The sequence below is a fragment of the Lingula anatina genome, chromosome 5, assembly GCF_051362555.1.
Source record: "Lingula anatina isolate TDL-2025a chromosome 5, LinAna3.0, whole genome shotgun sequence".
Lineage (NCBI taxonomy): Eukaryota > Metazoa > Brachiopoda > Lingulata > Lingulida > Lingulidae > Lingula > Lingula anatina.
Window position 1 is genome coordinate 13,195,944 of NC_141771.1, and position 21,160 is coordinate 13,217,103.

Below are 21,160 nucleotides of genomic sequence, written 5' to 3' on the forward strand. Positions count from 1 at the left end.
CATGTATCAAGTGGTATATATTGAGTTTGACAGTCATATATCGTTGAACTTCAATTTGTTGCATTTTGCAGGGGATTATAATTTATACATCATTTTTTTAAAAAGCACCTGCGATTTTTATTTATTTATTTATTTATTTTTTGGGGGGATGGGGAATTTTTGAGTTTTCAATTGATAATACTTTAAGAATAGTTCATTCATGCACCTCAAATACACAACATATGATAGCAATTTAAGAAAACTATTATCAAAGCCAATTGGGGTGGCTTATATGAACACCAGCAGTATCTGCCTATGTTCTATCTTTATGATGAATGCAATGAGTTCGTTGAGATATCATACGGTATTGCACAAAGAAACAGAAAGCGTATGTGTTAAATGTATAAAGTAAACAGCACTTGAAACCCATACATAATGTATAATGTGTCTTCATTTGTATGAAAAATGGTCTAGAAAGGGTATTTGTTAAATTTATCGAGCGCACAGCACTTGAAACCAACGTATAAATGCATAATGTTTCTGGATCTGTAACACCATCTGTATGAAAAATGGTTATTTTCACACATTTGGGACGCAATCATTGGTAGAAGTCCGTTGATTTCAGACATCTGGTTTATGGCCACAACAGATACCGCAAAGACAACTAATTTATCGGTCGGAATCAGTATTTTGAAAAAACGCATTTAGGTGTAGATCAAAGAACCGAGTGATTTACGACGTTATTTTGGTTTGGAATATAAATGCTATACATTTGATAAGTGATCAATACGGGGGTGGGCTCTGAAATTCCCTCTGGACTTGTGTACTTTGTATAAAGTGCTAAGGACCTGCACAAAATATGAGGAGATAATACACATGTATAATATATGGAGAATTAAATACACGGTATTACAGTTAATTTTGTTTGATCTCCAAGAAACAGGCTCTTTAACTTTACAAATCAACGAAAAATTTTTTTGCAAGCAGTTTACCTACAAAGCTTATATTCAAAGTTATGTATAATATACACGCATAAAAGTACAAACATAAAAGTACGCTTTATGGTCAGTGACATCTTTAATGATTCTGACCGGCTGGTGCAAAAGAAGTGTGTGTAACTAGTATAAGCACAAAGTTTCTGGAATAGTTTCAATTCAATTTTGTTTCTGTATATGTAGTAAAGTATCTGATACAAAATTGTCCTCGGTCTATAGGGGAAACGTGGGTGTTGGGATGTGTGAATATCATTTCATCCTAGTACAGACCAATATTATGTATGCATATGAAACATGTAAACGTTAGCCAGCTGTGGGTTAGTACTAGATGTACCTTGTAGCCATCCCGGGGCCATCAGTGGCATCATTTTATTGTAAGAGTTTATGCTAAACGTTTCTCTTAACACTGTACCTATTTATCACTGTATTTGCCCTACAACGCATTGCACGCGTGTTCCCTGAGTCAGTACAATAACCTTTCTTCATCACTTTGTCTAGTATGCAGTTTGTTCTCTTCCTAGATATAAATCCATCTTTGGGCATAATATGAACATTGTATCTATAAGTTGTATAATGTCTGATTACACTTTCAAGAACCTGCCTCCTACGCAAGTCAGTTGTATTTGGCCAATGCATCTACATTAATACGGCTAGCAATCTTGTATCGTTACCTTCTTATATAGGCCTAAGGAATGATTGCATTTGGAACTGTGTATATCGTGATAGTCATACAATGTACATCGTAATGACTTGTCAATGATTTGTCCTAATGTCTATCAATACCCATTGCTTCGGGTAAATGGATGTTCAAACTAGTCCGCTGACAGTTGTAATTGCACTTATCACGACTGGGATGTCGTATTATTGACGTCACAATTCTGATGTAGCGTTTTTATTGTCCATTTCACAATGGGAAACTAACCTTTGGCGTCTAAGGCAATATAGTGGCTCTGTTTACAATTAAAATTGGGTTGGATGTTACAGGCGTGCCTAGATGAAACACGTCGTTACTATAATCATTATCATAACACTAAGTACCAGTAACAAATATGGGCAGATATTATCCAGTGCATTATGTAACCATTGGAAGTTAATTCTAAAACCAGATAGTGCTCTAAGAGAGCAGACGGGGGAACAGAAATCTTTAAAACATCCGGATCCAATTTAAATTGTAATTTTTTCTATATTTCGCCACAGATTAAAATTCTGTCCAGAAAAGTTAAACACAATTTATATATAATACCTGTTTTATCTATTAAAGAGCAGACGAACGAAGTTTTACAGATGAAACATAACCTCATTCGATGCCGATGCTGTCGTTGCACGCATGAGCTAAAAGTAGATGCAAGGAGGAATTTACCTCCAAATCCTCAAGAGTTGGCGCCATTCTCTTTTACATGGGAACATCGCATCGTAACATGCATACAACGTTTGGTGCGTGGCAGCAGTTAAGATTCAGGAGTTAAGAAGCATCATGGGTATTCACATCGGCGTATTAGATCTGCAAAACCATTTGCTTGTCAATGACATGGCGTCCCATTAGAGCTACCTTGGATGTAAACATCGACCCTCGAGGGATTCTTAATCCAATCCCCATGTGATTAACAGAATTAACAGTTCAATAGGAGAACTGGGGAGTAATAATTTGATTTAGCCAAAGAGCCAAGCTTATTTGAAATTCCAGTTACCTTTTTATTTTGAGGAATCATCCCTATTTCCTTCTGGCTAATTAGGCCTTAACTGAGATTTTTTGGTCCGTAAAAAAGAAAGCGTGCGGGATTTCTGGGAAATTGAATTTTGAAACCGATGAGACTATCACCTTGACTTTGAGGTATTGAAAGGAGGATTTTTGCGCCAAAACTCATATTGTACAAATTCTCCCTGGGTAACGGCATTTACCCCTCAGTTAACCAACCTTTAATCTTCCTCTCCTGACACTCGCCATAACTCTGTAACAATTTTGGAAAAAGCCAAAGATCGAAAATCCGTCTTTCAAATACGTCATTCATTTTATTGACTCGACTTCCAGATATCGCGAAACTCTCGTGGCGTTTTAAAATGTGCCAACATGACTGACTACCGAGGTTGGCAGCTACGGTGATCATGATTATTTTTTGCAATATTGATTAAGGCCATTTATCTGTCATTTTGTGTTTTAAAAGTTTTAAATGTTTTAAAAATTACCCTCAGGTAAGTTCAACAAGAAGCGATCCATGCACTTCGAATGCTTTTTAAATCCTACATTGGATACATTTTATTTAGAAGTTATTTATCATTTGCCAAATTGAAGCTCTACTGAAACCAAAGGCCCTACGTGTTAACCGTTTCAATTATCACGCCATGTATTCATTTACTGTGGGAAGCAAAGACACCTATTGTTATGTATTACATCACTACCTTTACCTAAAGCCCCCTTTACACTGGACGGCGTCCTTTCTGCGTCCCGTAGTGCTGCCCCGTTTGAGAGTAAAAAACACATAATACTTCACGTGCCGATCAATGAAAATTCCTTCTGCAACGAAAGAGATGCTTGGGCCTTCTTTTTACGAACACAGCGCTGCCAGTTTCCTGGTCGCTCAAAGGACGCAGAAAGGACGCCGTCCAGTGTAAAGGGGGTTTAACTCACTGTTATCGTGCCGCTATGCAAAAGCCACTCTGTTTGATAATGGCACAACCTTCAATGCAATGATCATTGGCACTCAGAACCGATGTTTATATAGGAGAGGACTCCACCGACCTCGAGAGCAAGCGAACTACTCGCCCTTTTGGAGCGCGTCAGGTCTGGTTAAAACAATAGAAGGTAATGAATTCTGCAAATGCTATTGCCAGTACGTTGATTGTATTTCATCGTGAAAATACGTGTTTTTTTTTTAATTTTGACAGAGAGTCATCTGATCAAAATGCCACAGTACGGTTGCCGCAAAAAATAAAAATACAAGATATACATTTTGTATTGGTATTTTCAGATATGAGTTTATGAGTTTTTCACGGAATTTCTAAACTATTAGTTTAATTGTTATGTGGCCTCAGTAGGACCCGATTAAGTGTTTGGTCCTTTAGTGCAACTTGATATATGTAGTTTTTCGTCTGTTTTTGTTGTTTTTTATCTTTTTTTAATTTTTTATACGTCTTTCCAGTATCATTCGTGCAACAGATGATAACTGTTGTCAGGATAAATCCCAGTTAGCTTTAAAGAAGGATCAAAGTTGGGCTTACTGCCATCTTAAAATTTAGTTTTCTTTGAACGTAGTCTGCATCCCTGTCTCAACACTTTTTTGCTAATGAAGTTGTTTGCCGAGTTCAAATGCATTCCAGCAGACACTTGTACTTAGTAACAAGATTTGCTTTGCCATATTGAGCAGTGAGGTTTCCTTTTCTTTATGCAACGTGTGTGTGTGTGTGTGTGTGTGTGTTCTACTATACGGAACATTTTAACAAATTGCTTTCATAATTAAAACGATATTCCTTATGTGTTAGGCAGACTGAGGAGGCAGTACGTAAATTCTAACAAAAGGAAACATCATACACGCAGGTATTGACTTTGACTGATGCTTGCAAAACCATAAATTGACGAAGAGCTTCCAGGATATCATTTTAAGTTTTCATATCGTTTTATCTTGCTTGAATGTATATTCTGCATTAATTTACGAAGAAACATTTTTCATTTAAACTACAGCGAATGGCTTTTGTGTAGATGCACGCATTCGCATTTGATACAAATGTATCAATCATCCCATATTATTGTTCTAGGAAAATACCAACACTGCAACGTCAGAGTGACTTTTGCACTAAATGTAACTACTTCAAAATTAGTTCACACTCAGAAATGTCGCAGTAAAGAGTTATTTGCGGATGTATTGGTGGTCTCCCAGGGATTTCTAAACAATAAAGCAATTTTTGATACTTTTCCTTACCAAGAACACCTAGCTATATTGCAAGATGATCTTAACAGGAAACCAGGCCTTGCCAAGTAAGCCGTGCACGTATACAACAGAGTTGTTGAAAGTGCAAGTAGTTTATAGGTGCCAGAGGTCATTCATATTCGCTTTATCAAAATATGTCGTATTTTCCCGATACTACGCAAAAGCCAGTCCATTGTTGGTTCCTAGTATTGGAATAGTGATATATAGGAGAAAAAATAACAACTACTATAACACACACATACACACAAAGAACAATGTGTTTGACTTCTGGGTATAGGAAATAGGCAATTATTGATCGTGACAAATAAAGAAACTGAAAAGAAATTGTGTATAAATTGTATATCTGCCATTCTATATTTTGTTGTCCGAGTGATATATGTGCAGGAGCCACAGAAACTGTTTTTCCCAGCAAACAGATTCAATTTGTATGTACATGGATATTCAAGTCTCAAAAAGTTGCCTTTTGCTGGTAATGAATTGGAATTTTGCTTATCTAGTAAGCATTTTTTGTGGGGAAAAAGAGTCTAAGAGGATGATATTAAAGAGAGAGAGAGAGAGAGAGAGAGAAAGAGAGAGAGAGAGAGAGAGATGTGACCCAACTACTAAACCTTGATCTATTTTGACAGGCCTACAAATTACCCCATGTTATAGAGATATTGCACATTCTCCTAGACCTTTAATGTTGTGCAGTGATCTGTGTGAAGTTCATTAACAGTGACATTAGGAAGGAACAACGCTCTAATTGACTTTGAAAAAGCTCTGAATTAACAAGGGAGATACGTTTGGCGAACTGATACCGATACGTGGCAAAGCAACGGGATGTCGGTTTCAGTTCTGAACTGTGTGTTTCTCGCCCCTAAACTAGATAATTGTTACGACGCGGATGTAAGTTGTTTAATTCAATGACTGGTGGGAATTGTGGTGTAAGTTTTGTGTAGAATAGGGCCTACTGCTGTCCCATTCGGTTCTTTTCGTCAGTTTTTTTCTTAATATTTTTCTTTATAAAAAAACAAAAACGAATAAAGAAATATGGATTAATAAATCCCTCTGTACCGTGTGTGTGTGTGTGTGTGTGTGTGTGTGTGTGTGTGTATCCACAGCCGTATCTCAGATGCAGTTGGAGCTTGGTAAATTGATGGGTGTAAGTGCTAACATTCTTAATTCCAAACACAAACACACTTACGAACACACACAAGAACAAACACACACACATACACACGTAAGAGTTTAATAATTTAAGATAAATTTGTTTTGTCAGGGGGAATATCTGTGTCCCTTATTGATAGAATGTTTATGGTAAATATACATGTAATATCGTTCGTTAACTTTGCGTATAGGCGGGACATATGGCTAAAAGTGCGATTATTTCTTGCGTTTTCTTCAGGCTGCATGTTTTGATAATATAATCAATACATTCAATAAGAAAAGGAATTCAAATTAGTGAAGCGTGCATGAAAATATTCGAACAGACTATAAGTTTTTTCTTCGGTTTTTAAAGATTTGGAACTCCACATTTTAAATTCTGTTCTTGAATATTTGGTCATGTGACGCAGTTATCAAAATTGACCTCCCTTTCACTAGGATCCCTTTCTGCAGAATGCGTGGGAATAATTTTATATCTCATTGGCCTCCTGGGACTTTGACCATTTGGTTATATTTAATCAAAAATCCCTTACGGTGCTCACAAAGCCCATCAGCGTGTGGATGGTATGGTAAACGCTAACCTGGAGCGACATCTATATCAACCAAAGTATCTGAATTATGGGATTGGGTGATATATTATTCTTGTGGTTTAAGTGGAATAAGTTGTTAAGGTATTGGTACAAGTATAAAGATGACCGTGTCCACGTGGAATTTCAGAATCTGAACCGATTGTCTTATGGCTAGTTTTCTTGTATGTAGATGCCTTCTGGGCGGTTCTTCAAACACCATGGTATATGTAGGTATACTTTGTTTCATATACGCTGCATGTTAGGGGGATAAAACAACAGTGCCAAAGTGATACGACCAGGGGTAATGGACATCGTTTAGCTGTTCTTTATGCATAATTTTTAATATTCTATCATTTGCATGCAAGTTAGCATATTTTGTACAGTTAATCAGAAGTGACAGTCATATGCGCTTATCGTGACGGGGAGTAAATTGTTAAAACTCAAGATTTCAGTGTCACAGTGGTTTGCGAGGAGGGATTGGATTGGTCAAGAGGTGTAAACGCCTTAAACCTGTCTTCCGTCATATGCAATGCAAACAGTTTTGCGAAATTACAATGAGGGTTTTGATGACATAAAAATGTATGGTTCTAATTTTTCAATTTTATTATCGAAGTTTCTCTCCCCCCCCCCCCCCTCCGAGGCCCTAGTAGCTGATTGAAGGATTTTAACCTATTTTGTAACTGACCAGCAAAGTCAAGAAGGGCCTCTGCTACTTTTTGGTGGACCATACTGGGCGTTTTTTTTTCTTCTTTTTATTGCACTCTGACAAGTGAACCAGAAGTGCCATGTGTATTTTGAATGTGGATTGAATTCTGTGAATGTAACCAATATCTGCATGTAGCAACGACACGCAGCATGTAGATTAATCTTGATTTTGTTATTAAATTAATGCTTTTGATTGAGCATGACAATTATATTTTCAATACTTTAAAAGTTCGCCTACATATCCTTGCAGAGTAGGTGAATGCGTGCAAGCGTGCTTGTGTTGAAAGTCTTGGAGGCCGATGAATTTGTGCGGATCAAGAGTTAAATAAATTGTTGCGTGACCAAGTTCATGCACACTCGATGATTTAAATGTGGATGAACTTGGGGAAAAATGAAGTGCCGAACCCAATGACCGGAGTTAATTGTCCTAAGAGTGTCAGTGCGCAAATACGTGATTCATGTATTCATGAGTGCTATCCACTAAGGAACGCATTGTTTTTCACTGCAGATCTTAGCGTGCGCTCTTGCCTCTCCTATTTCGAGTGCCACGAATTGACTGTTCCAAAATACGAACGTGCACATAGATACAACCCGGTGAAAAGTGAATCGTGTAGACTTGAGACTAAGCGCAACTCCCCAAAAAAATCAGCGTTTGTCCCTGCCAACATAAAGATTAGGTTAATTCTCTCCATAAGTGGATGCATTTGAATGGGGAGAAAGAGAGAGAACACATAAAAACTGAGCGGGAAAAAACACATGCCAAAGCATCGGTTCTGGTACTTCTCTCACGGCAGATTTGTTAACATCGAGGAAAACACTTGAATGGGGAGAAAGAGAGAGAACACATAAAAACTGAGCGGGAAAAAACACATGCCAAAGCATCGGTTCTGGTACTTCTCTCACGGCAGATTTGTTAACATCGAGGAAAACACTTCAGTTAGAAGAGCAACAAGTGAGTTTTTTAAGCAGGTTGAGTTAAGGTTACCACGTGCTTCTTGTTTAATGGAAACCAGACATACGTCTTCTGTCGTTCAATAATTGCGCATTATTGGGTGGGTGGGTATAAATGGAAAAAGCCATGTGGCAACGACAACAAAGCCATGTGGTACTCCCGCCGCAAAACGTTGGGATATCATAAGCTCACTTAGCCGTTTAAGTGACTTGATTTGGTTTGGAATTGGTTCGTAGGAATGACATACCGAAAACTAAGGGATTTTGTTTAAAAAAAACTGAAAGTTAAAGGGATAATAACTCTTCGTTTTGGCCAAAAAATGAATTTTCCTGGAGTAAACAACAATTTTCCCATACTTACCAATGGTTAATGAATCCATTTTTACATTCAAAGTTAGTCTTTGTTTTTTTTCTAAAAAGTTTGCTTTTTGTTAAAATCTCTTAAGAGATTATAACAGAGTATAGCCATCAATGGAGGTCACGTGATCTAAAGACAAGCTCAGATATCAAAATAATAGCTATAACTGCTGTTTTTATGGTAAAACAGATTACATTATATTTCTATGAGTTGTTCACAATGTTTTTATTATGAAATATAGATCTCATACGAAGAGTTATTATCCCTTTAATTTCAGCTGTAACGAATATTCTAAAAATATGAGTAAACTCCCCCGATTGGACCTTATGCGATTCATGATAATCCTTCATTTGAAAACATTCACGCTTTTAAATACTAATTACAATTATTTTCAAGCAATAATTTTCATTTCATTCCTGTACTGACCTGAGAACAAACCCATAACCCGGGTCTCTGGAAACGTCTTCGTTTTAAAGAATAGTGGATGCTTTCGCTCAATCTGCGCTGAAATTGAATTGTATCATTTAATTTGGAGGAACTAGAATTGCATTACTTGAGACCTCTCACTCTCCTTTCTTGATTTCCTGAATCTATCAATGCAAATATTTCACTTTACCAGTTGATTCCACTAAGTGCCGCACGTTCATCAGTAGGACATCTGGTTAAGTCAGTATTTGTGTGTGTGCCTAAAACAGATTCTGCTTTTCAAAAGGCCTAATGTCAAGCATGTCAAGCAGCAATTGTTTAAATATCACGCAATGTTACATATCGATTCTGTTCATACTGTAACATGGCATAGGAATGAGCAGGTTATCAACCTTTTTATTGAATTGGAATACTTTCCTGTTCAGTGTGTACTTGTGGGAAAGTACAAGCATCTAAATGGCAGTTCACAGTATTTTTATGAAAAGCAAATTCAGACGAAAACCTACATCATGCCAATAGGTGAATGGTGACTCTGAAACTGCAAAAGCATATAACATGGTGGATGAATAAAGTGGACTAGCATAAGTAAGTTAAACAATAACCCAAAATTAATTAAACTCATGTAAAACGTGATATATAGCACTGGACATATACAGTCGATACCATTCAACACCTTATGTAGTCACATTTGAAAGAACAGAAAAAAGTATAACAACACAATATTTTACGGTTTAAATGTATGACCAACTTGAATACAAAACCCTTTCTTTATAGCTTACTGTATTTAGTTTATATCTATTCACAACAAGCGGCCAAAGCCGTGAAAAGTGTTAGCACCACATTTATGTACAGTTAAGGCATCTGTGTATTTGCGGCAAAGAATAAGAAAGGGTTAAAAGACGCCAGTCCTTTTGCCTCTTTTGTGTCAAAGAGCTCATTCAGAACAAGTTGGTCCGGGAACTAAATATGGCTGATCCACATAAAATCGACACCGCTAATTCCCTGACTGTCTCCGCGTCATCACACGCCATCGCTGCAGGGGTCTAGCAATTAAAACTCAAGCCGAGATTTAATCCGCTTAATGGTGCGTGTGGAGGCGCGGAGACCATCAGGGGATGAGGACAGCTTGCTTTTATGTGGGGTCGGTCATATTTTGTCGGGGAATCAGGTAGTCTGCGGATCATCTGTTCCGAATGCGCTCGAAGATACTATAAGATCAACTGCGTCCACAGTTATAAAAACATTGTAATGGTTTAGTCTTAAGGCTCATTTCAATTGACACTGTCGGTCTACGTAGATTGCTCCAACTCCGAGATGATCATTCGACTCACGCTGAATGTAGGCCTACTCAGTTTAACAGACTAACACGCCTCCTATTGTTTCCAATGTACTCGTATCATCACCAGGTTTTCCATGTTCTACTCAACGCCAGGAAGAGGTGTGTTCTCATGCCATAATGACTGCATTCAGCGAGAGTCCCCGAGGAGTTAGATAGGTCTACGTAGACCGATAGTTTCAATGGGAATGAGCCCCTAAAGGCAGTTAGCACAAGGTTTACGGTGTAAATGGGTTATCACTATTTTTTCAGAAAAGATAACAATTACTAGAGTATCTACTGCATTTCAGGAGAGTGGGGGCCTATTTTCTTCGTCTGATAGCTGTAAGCAAAGAAAAAGTTGGCATGAGGTACACATATGTGAATTGAAGTGTTTCAATCACTTATTAGAACAAGAAATTGCGTCACAACAATCTAAATTGTTGCAAAAAGACGTTAATGGAAACAAATTTTAACAGCTAAGGGGACTGCGGTGTCAGTTAATTTTTCAATCAATCCAAAGTACGAGATAAATTGACGTATCAGTTCTTTCTAAGTGCAAAAAAAAAAACATAACAGAGATTTTGATCGTACAGAGAGAAAAACAGACCCTTAATCACACAATCAACTCAAAGTACAAGGCGAAAATAGAAAAGGTTTAGGCCCCATTCCCATAAACAACATTGGTCTACGTAAATCGATCCAACTCCGCTGGAACTCTCGCTGAATGCAATCTGTATAACAAATTTACATGCCTTCCTCTGGCGAACAAAGTAGAACAGAAAAGCTGGTATTTATATGAGTTTCGTTGAAAACTAAAGGAGGCGTGTCATTCGGTAGAGCTGATTGCACTCAGGGAAAATCCCTGCAGAATTGGATCGATCTACGCAGACCGATGGCGACTGTGTGAATGGGACCTTAGTCACCCTTTTGCTTTATGTTCGGTGTCATTTAGTGTTAAAAAGGAAACGGTAGCTGATAAGTGCAACAAGAAACAAAGTGACAGACCTGATGGATTCTATGGCCTCAGCATGATAGATGTTGAACGATAGAGATTAAATAGCACACAGGCGAGGGGTATGGATTAAGAGCGTTCAAATCAATTTTAAGTTGAATGCAAATGTAGGTTAACTAGGTGGATTTTTTTTTGTGTGTAAGTGCATTTAGCAGTAAAAAATGCCCTGCGTGCTCAGGTAGCTACCTGCTGTGAGGTTTTAAGAATATTTTGTGCCAAAGTTATAGAAAGCACATTGTTTGATAGGGTTACTATCTACAGGTACCCAGTTTAATATATTTTTCTTTTTTTTTTTGAAATGAAAATAAAGCTAAGTTGTCTTTTTTTTCAGAATTGCTTTTTTAATATGTGCAACTAAATATTGTAGGTGTTGAAAGGCTTTTTCAATTAGATACACGATGGTGTTTTAAGAGAAATGATACCCAAAACACAAAACATAATTAGATATCGAAAACGCGTTAGTCTTCTTCGTCGAAGGTAGGCGTTTCAAATATATCAATTTCTGCATCGCATAGTGTTCCAGAAAAAAAATCTTTATCGCAGCCCAATATCGACTGCTAAGTAATGGACCAGATATAGCATGCCTTGATAATGAATTATTACATGACAACGATTAACCCATTAAACCATATACACTCTGATGTCAGTTATTCAGTTTTATCTGGGTTGCACGACACCAAATGGGATATTGTATTTGCTATCTATAGAGTGGTGTATATAAAAAGGTTACCGTGGCAGCAAAGTACCCGGTAGCACTTACGGAGTTTAGAAGAAGCAGAGCGCACTGGTCGATCTTCCTAAGTGAAGACAGTATGATAAATTGACCAAGCGTGCATCTATTTTAAAGAGAGATGAAAGGATACCTGGGAAAGATATCTGAATAGACACGGCATTATCTCATCAATCACCGTGTGTAAAAGCTATGATATCAACTTTAGAGTTAAAGAATTACATCTGAATGCTCTAAACGTAGGCTGTATATACGTAACGGTTGGCCAGGAACAGTAATCTCGACAACGACGAAAGAATCGTTAAAGCTAAATAAGCACTGCCTGGCTTGTGTTCTTGTACCATCATTTAAGAATAAGGCGGACCAGCTACGCATAGCAAAGCAACAAATATTTCAGAATATGACTTTTAGGGTTCAAAATAGATAAAATATTCAACTATTGCTCCGTATGTGGGATGTTTCACTTGTCCCAAGGCATATGGTTACTGCCAACGACGGTGTCAATTCCATTTTAATGTGTATCATCATCGCCTACTACCTCCCCGACAGTAAAAAACGACTCACAAGCCCATTAAAAGAACATATGATGATTTATAGTATACTCTTAAGTCGTTCGTTTCTTAGCGCCATTAGACAACTGCTCTTAATTTCCAGTTAAGATAGTTACATGGCTTTTGGAACAGCGATATACCCGATTGCGTTAGTAAACATTCCCCGTGAATGTTAAAGTACGTTGCATGGCTCTGTGGATTCAGCAGCTTTGGTGTCATGGGAAATTCATGGGTTCTGTTGTCATTCGTGTATTGCACTTTGCTTACCAAAATTTGTTATTTTGACACAGATTTGCATTGCGTGTGTTCAAAGACAGGGATTATAAGACAATGGAACTCGTTCTAGATCTAGAGCGCCTGTTTGACGACACTTGCACGTCTTACTGTAGTGATCACGTGGTCGGCCACCCAGCAGTTCAGTTTGAACCTTTAAAGGTACATCCGAATCGAGTGTCGGTGGAGCGTGGATTCCCAGTAGTACATATAAACCACTTCCACTCGTTGCTTATACGACTCAAATAAATTCGACATGCCAAGGAATAAACTGGAAAGATCACTCGATCAGCCATAAAAGACCTTTAGACTGCTCCTTTCTTTAAATTTTTGGTCCGAAATTTAACCTTCTTTCGTGACCTACTTTTCTGCCCCATTGACATACAGCATAGAATGCTAGCAGAAAAATCCGTTCAAACATCATTTTCGGGTAAAATTAAACAATGCCCTTTGGTAATTCTCTTAGTTATACTACTTTAAAATGTATGTTGGCATTTGGTCGGTTTTTGTGGCAAAAAATGACTTTGTATGCATCTTTAAATAAGAGGACTGATCATATGAAGGAAAATGAGCTTCTACTTGTATATGACAGGCATCATACAGGTATTGTGCCTGGCTCCACATGCTCTTAATTTAGTTGTTATTAAATATGCAAATTCATCGGAGACTCTTCTCAATCCAAACGTATCTAATCTTATGGAACTTCGCACTATTGAATTGCGAGGCAATTAAGCTTTAGTGTTTTCGGACGAGTATACAAATGATTAAAAACTTTAAAATTATTTTCAGTATGTTTAAACCAATAACCATTTGGATAAACCTATTACCCTTAGGCTTATTAGCAGTAATTTGAGATATTTGGAAACTGTTTTGGCGTTAAGGAATAGATTACTAGTTAGATGTACATAGAGCGTCAGCATCACTGAATGCAATGCGATTTCATACTGATACCCAGTGTAGCTAATTTTTTTTTTTTTTTTTTTTTTTTTTTTTTTTTTTTTTTTTTTTTTGAAAGGACGTTTTGGATTCCAGTATGATTGCATTAGAAGTACGGTCAAATTAAATAAGTGACATTATTGGACGGTAGTTGCAATTTAGATTACCAGAAGATAGGATACTCATGTAGCTAAAGGTCATAGTTGTCAACGCAAAACGGAATATAACAGAATCTCCCATCCGTTTATCGTGGTACGTAACACACCCGGCCACCAGAAACCCTGTGTCTCAGAATGTCGATTTAAATGGACAAGACAGGTATACTATATTAGATATATTGAAGGTTTTTATATCGCACACTGAATATCAGGGTACAAAAAGTTTCATGACGGACAAATACATAAAAAAGTCCCCCCTTCTGTTGAAAAGAAAAAAAAATGGGTTTATCAATTTATATTGCTTTGAAATCCACTGCTCTCCAAGCGATATGCCTCTATCAGATGAGTTTCCCTCGGCATTAAGTAGTACTATCGAATAAATTCCCCCTACAGCAATAGCCATAATTCAATACAAGTCCAGATGCAGACAGTGATTACTGCAGATTCATGGTAATTGATTCCGTCAATCTAATTGTTAATCTTATTGGCGTGGGTGCCTGTCTCCCCGATTCAGATGTTTATACATTTGTAGAACGGTAAAGAGATTCGTTCTGTAGTTCATTTCTTAGTTGATTGTTTGGTCCAATTGTGCAGTTACGCATATGGCAATGAAGCAGCGTATTTATCATTTTATCTGGCTGTATGAAGCCAATAGAAATATGTTTGTAATGACGCTGTTTGCATTGCGTCTTTGATTCGGAACTCAATAATTATGTGATTGGCATAGAGGGTAATTTGAAAGACACAGATTATTTGATAATTGCTCCTCAAAAATGAACAAACAAAAATTAAAAAAAAAACATTATGATTCGTTCTTATAAGCAATCCACGTATGGTCCTACTTGTATAAGACATACGCCATGGTTACCAATACCATGATTTAACAAGATTTAGATCAGATCTACTGTCTTGCGAAGGTGGACGGGTGGGGGGACCTGGAACAGAAATAGAAAAAATAAAGGAAGGCGATGCGAGGAAACTTAGAAAAAAAGAGGGCAATTTTATCACGATACAAGTTAGTTATATGGATATGGCAGTGGTTAGACTTTGACGAAATTCACCCTTAACCGTTTTTAGGAGGGGGAGAGATCGAAATATGCCCTCCCTCCCCGAAATGGTCATTACATTGTCCATTTGCAACTGCAGTTATCTACAAGTCGGGCAGCCATTTCTTATGTGGGCGCACGGCTCCATGCATCTATGCTCTAGTTAACTCCATTTTATGGAATTATGCCCCAGACAAGCGACTCTTCATATCTTTTCTGGATGAGTAAATTCCCATCATGCCAGTGCATTGATTTGTGCCTCTTCTTATCGATGTCTTTATAGTCAAATTTATTATAGAACTTCTCATCAATAGATGGTGGTAATTTCGAAATATCCCAAAGGTCTCTGAAGGGCAGTTAGATTTTGTTAACGAAATCCAGATTGATGTCCGCAGATACGAGTATACCCCGGTGAGACTAAAGGATCTTTCACAGGAAGCGTTTTGTCTTAGCGATATAACTGTATCGGTATGTTTTGATGGACTGACAACTGAATAGACTGCAACTAGCTATCACGTAAATAGTTCAACCCAACGGAGTTTCTTCGCTCTTCACGGCTAACTTATCAACTTCGATTTCGTCAAAAAGCGGTAAGCAATCTTGTAGAGAACTTGCGAAAGAGAGTAGGTCCCCTGTAGTGATTATATATACCGATGTGACGTGATTGGTAGTCTGCTAGGAACCTTAGTTCCTTCCCCATTACTTCGTACAGGTGGTATTCGTCCCATGTACTAACCCTGATACTCCGACTAACCCTTATCTGTACTAAATCATAGAGGGGGGCAGGTACAAGTATTATTGTTTTCAGAGCTCTCTCGTTTCAGATGAGGTGAAGACCCTGCTTCGTGAGTGCTACCTTTACTTACGTGATTGGAAGTGAGGTTCTAAGTGACTTAAGTGCTACTAGACTGTACTAGTTGTTGTTGACTGAAAGCACATTAAATCAATATGGCAAGAGGGATTCGATCAAATCTGTTTATATCAGCATCGATTTGCATGATAAATGAGGAAACTATTTCTGTCAAACTCAGATGTTTATCTTTATTTTTAATGTTATTCCAGATGATTTAATCAAAGTCCCTCAGTTTTCAGGGGAGTGGGATTACTAAAAGTAAATTTTCCTTTGCAAAATTATGGTATTTAAACAGTATTTTAATTTAAACTCTATTTTAATTCACAAACATTGTAATTGAAATTGTTAAATGCATCATTGTATATATGGACCGGTATAATGAAACAAGAAACACCCGTAATAGCATTCGTGGCTGTTTTCTTCTTTCATTATAAGGCGCAGAGTAGTAACAATTATTCCTTTATGTTTTTTATTTCAGACGAAATTGGACGTGCTTCTCAAAGAACACTTTTTCATTGTCTGATAGTGTGATCTCCCAGACACGTCATCTGTATCAAGCATTCGGAATGATAAAGTGGAATATACTGCGTAAACAACATGTCGTCTGCAAAACACAATTGACCTCGCGTGCGTGACAAGACCGCTCCGAAGAAACACTTACGTAAGAAACTGGACATCAAATTTGCTGCGATTTGCACGGAACGAATAATTGATTAGTAAATCTATCATATCCGATGCTCTGTCGAGATAGAGAAATTTGATTTTGTCCTTTTTCAATAACGTAGTCTATATGTGGAAATCCATTTCAGTTCCCCTGGGCACTGGGCGGAGATTCGGAGACCAAAATTGCATAACCCCGGGATTGGATTTCAAAAATGACCATCACTGAACAACTCCCCAGAGATCCTGTAACAAGATTTTAAGCTCTGTCCAGTATCAAAATATACATTTCTTGTCACAGTGGACTCTCTCGCTTCCAGGAATGTAGAATAAATGGCATAAAGCACTTGCTAATGAAAGCCGCAGGACAGAGATCTTCGGAAATGGACACCATGCAATGATGCCGCTTGTGCCAAAGTGGCTGTTTTTTTCATCACTGCGCATGTCGCTGGAAAAATTTTGATGTTCCACAAAATGCCGTTTTTTTTTTCATATGACATACTATACAATGGATTTGTAAGATGTTGAATACGACCGACAGCGAGTATCATCAAAGTGACTTGAGTTGATAAATGAGCTATTTGACCAGAATACGAAAGTGCTAATATGAGGAAAACTCATCGCGCTTGTCAGAGATTACTGGGATATAGCAGCCGGTGTTGAAGTGGCGGTTTGACATTTTTGACCATCAGCCGGGACCAATACTTCGCCATTCTAGTGTACATTAGGTTACAAACAGCTGTTATTTCGGAAGCAGTCTTCAAGGACCCTGACGTTCAATACACAAAATGCTTTCGGAGTAGACTGCGCATTGGATGAAATTTTACCGTTTAATCCAAGACCAAGTCAGCTACAAAATCGTCTAAAAGACAAAAAATCTTACTTTTCTTTAATTTTGCACTCCCCAGGGCTGTCATTCACAGGGAAACTATTCCAAGAACTAGGAAGCTGCCTGGAAGTACGCTCAAGCATTGAGTTAATGCAAACGCAGTGTTTTGGAAGATACTGCTAAAGTTTCGCACTGCATTATTTCTAAAGAAAGTGCTGTATAGTGAAAAGAGCTACATCAAACAGGATGGCAACCCAATAGGAAGAAGTGAGTACAATACACAAAGGTTCCTGATATAATAAACGTAAGAAATAAACTCAAGCAAAACATAGGAGAGGATTGTGTAAAATGACAATTACCTACGATATTACTTACGATATTTGGATGCAAACTCGGACATCGTCCGTCGCGCCGGCATTTAATTAGTTCAAACGATTTGCTTGACCCGAACTCCGTCTCACAATCGTTTCTAACAGCGGATGCAATCAGGTCGATCAACCGTTTAATTTTAATTCATTACTTTTTTATTGCTTCCTCTGAGATTAAAAGAAAACCTGGCCGAAACGACGATCTGTTTATGTCGAACTAGACTTCTGCGTGGTCATAAAGTGCATTTGAGTTTTTACTGCCCTCATAGGGTTAACCTGAAACACGATTGCGACGTAGCGGCACCAATGACGTGAAGCCATCTGGGCTTGCAGAATGCAGATCTCTGTGCGTCGTGGATGAACCAGGCCGATGCGTGGTTATCTTTTTGCTTGCCTTGTTAGATAAATCTGCTCAGCCGCCAGAGTTTACGTCTATCTGTGGCCTCTTCGAGTTGTTATGTGACATAAATGATGTGACATTTTGGCAAGTTTGACAGCAATACGTCAGCTTGCGGAACTCAATCAAAATAGCAATTTGTATTAGTTCGGGGGCAATCAATAATCTAATTTTTTTTTTACTCGATTGCGCCCTGGTACTAAATTACACGTTTGATCACAAAGAAAAAAAAATAACTCAAGATTGCGGAAGTATTGAAGGATTTACAATGGAACCAGGAAACGCAACAGATATGGCAAGCAATGCGAGCGTGCTTGCTCATATGTCTGGAAGTTTAACGTTAAGGGAAGGGTCCAAACTCGAGCACCCTTGGCATGGTGTTGAAAGTACATTAAAGGAGGACCAATATCACCATGTGACGTATACAGATGACGTACACAGTGACGTGTACAACCACACCCACGTCCTGTTAAGCACAGGGGGTGACATAGCAATTCCAACAGGAAGGATTTTGGTCGCTTCATTGTTGGGGGTTATAATCATCGCGACCATATTTGGGAACTCGTTGGTCCTTCTGTCAGTTGCGTTTTTCCGCAAAATGCGGACTCCTACGCATTTGCTCATAGCATCCTTAGCAACGGCGGATTTTATGGTCGCTCTGCTTGTGTTACCAATAAGTTTATACCACGAACTTGTAGGGGTCTGGAACCTTGGTCCTATAGTATGCGACTTGTGGTTAACGCTAGACATATTCTGCTGTACGGCAAGCATGTGGAATGTTTGTATTATAGCTTTGGATAGATACTGGAAGATCACTAAGGACGTTGGCTATACGCATGCAAAGACATTTGCCAGACCAAAAGTGTGTATCATCATGGTGATCACGGCGTGGACGATGTCCGCGGTTATATCGACGGCCCCGTTGTTCGGGTGGTACACCGGAGTTGAAAAACAAAACCCCATGCTGTGCATGGTCAGCCAAGACATTGGTTACACAATTTTCTCAACAATGGGTGCTTTCTACATCCCCAGCGTTGCTATCATTGTGGTCTATGTGCGGATTTACAAATTTGCCATTAAGAGACTACAGGAGCGTGCAAAAGTGAAGAAACGCGACCGGAAGAAATTTGCGAAACTTTACGCGTCCAACACGACCAGGTTTGTCGACAATTCCAACGAGACGAGCGCCATTGAGAGCACCTACGTGACAGAGGGTATCATGACAAACGGAACGAACATGCGTCCCTTAAAGGCACGTTCCAACGATCGTTTAAGACGCTCCACGACTATGTTAGGGGCCATCATTGGTTGTTTTGAGATATGTTGGCTGCCGTTTTTTCTCATTGCCCTCATAACGCCCCTATGTCCTCGTTGTCATGTTCCGAATATCATATACAGCATCGTCTTGTGGTTGGGATATCTGAATTCTTTACTAAATCCGGTTATTTATGCCGTTTGGAACAAGGAATTCAGAGGTGCTTTTAAACAGATTACAAGATGCAATTTGAAATAATATGATGAGACAGGCCATTTTGTTATGCATGCAAGAATGGAGTCGGCATGATGACTTTTATTGACTATTTATTTTGCTAAAAATAGATGTTCAATTTTTTAAATGCAGTGTTTGCATTTTTTATTAATTTCATTGAGACATTCTAAGTCTATATGGAAAAAAAATTAAATTCAGTGCATTTTAATAGCGAACAATCGATTGCAAAAGAAAGTAAATGTAAAATGCTAAGAAGCTGATTAACTTTTACTTGATATTTGTTTTTATATTAAAAAATATGTATAAATGGAAGCTGTAGTTATAAAATGCATAGTCTGAACACCAAAAGTAGTTCATTTATTTTTTTTCTGCCTATCATCTAGTTCAATGGACTGAATAATGAAGCCTAGGTTACACATTCATACGTCATTAATTTCAGTTGAGAAATACGATCGGTTACGGCACGAAACAAAAGTCATTATTGTGTTGAGAGTTTAGTGTTATCCGGAACACACCATAGACAAACCTCATGACCTCCTGTCTCTTGACATTTAAGGACAGCTCTTAGCTTGAAATCGTGCACGCTACCGTGACGAATGAGGTCGAATAAAACATTTTTCAATTAAATGTACTATCGATCCTCAATAAACCTTGGATGTTTGTGATTCAGAGATATTACATGCTAGTTTAATATAAAAATAATTTGAGAGTAAGTAAATAAATAAATAAATAAATAAATAGAAAAATAAAAGTTTTCATAATAGACAATTGCAAAATGAACGATACGAACATTTCGGATCGTTTTCATTATCATTTCCAGATTTATTACGATCATCGCTGTCTGGTGTTTACAATTATTTAACCTGCCAAACCCTTTATTGATTAAACATAATGTACCTCACTGGCGTGCTTGCTCACTGTCCAGGACCACGAAATCAGACCGTTTACAAACTGGACTCGGGTGATTGACATCTTAACTTGGGTTGATTGACCTCTTGGCTCAGGGTGATTGACCTCTGGACTCAGGGTGAATTATATCTGGACTCAGGGTCATTGACCTCTGAAGTCAGGGTGAACGAAATCTGGACTCGGTTGACTGAAATCTAGACTCAGGGTCATCGACATCTGGACTTGGTGGATTTGACATCTGGACTAGGATTAATTGACATTTGGAATCAAGTTGATTAAAATATGGACTTGGGGTGACTGACATCTGGATTCGAGGCGATTGAGATCTGGACTTGGGGTGATTGACATCTGAGTTTGGAGTGATTGACTTCTGGACAAGGGGTGATTTACATCTGGACTCGGGATGATTGACATCTAGACTTGGGGTGATTGACACGTGGGATTTCGTAATATTCGGTTTTTGTGTCTTATACCGGATTTAATACGCAGACGGGAAAATCACTAAATTGGGACGCACTCGGGTTTTAAAAGAGATATAAACAATATGTTGTACATTATTGAAGAACATTTTTCTTATTACAA

At 38.1% G+C, this 21,160-nt stretch overlaps 1 protein-coding gene across 5 annotated transcripts in view; it reads left to right on the top strand.

The window, feature by feature from the left end:
• LOC106164271 (5-hydroxytryptamine receptor 5A-like) overlaps positions 1-20,424 on the top strand; it is a 54,302-nt gene extending 33,878 nt beyond the window's left edge. For 4 of the 5 annotated variants that reach the window (XM_013542135.2, XM_087013931.1, XM_013542134.2 and 1 more), the window contains one exon: positions 16,405-20,424. In XM_013542135.2, the coding sequence (XP_013397589.1) occupies positions 18,449-19,693 (1,245 nt within the window). In that variant the 5' untranslated portion in view covers positions 16,405-18,448 and the 3' untranslated portion in view covers positions 19,694-20,424. The remainder of the gene's footprint in view (positions 1-16,404) is intronic. The other variant, XM_013542137.2, reaches the window with a different exon arrangement.
• The last annotated feature ends 736 nt before the right edge of the window (positions 20,425-21,160 follow it).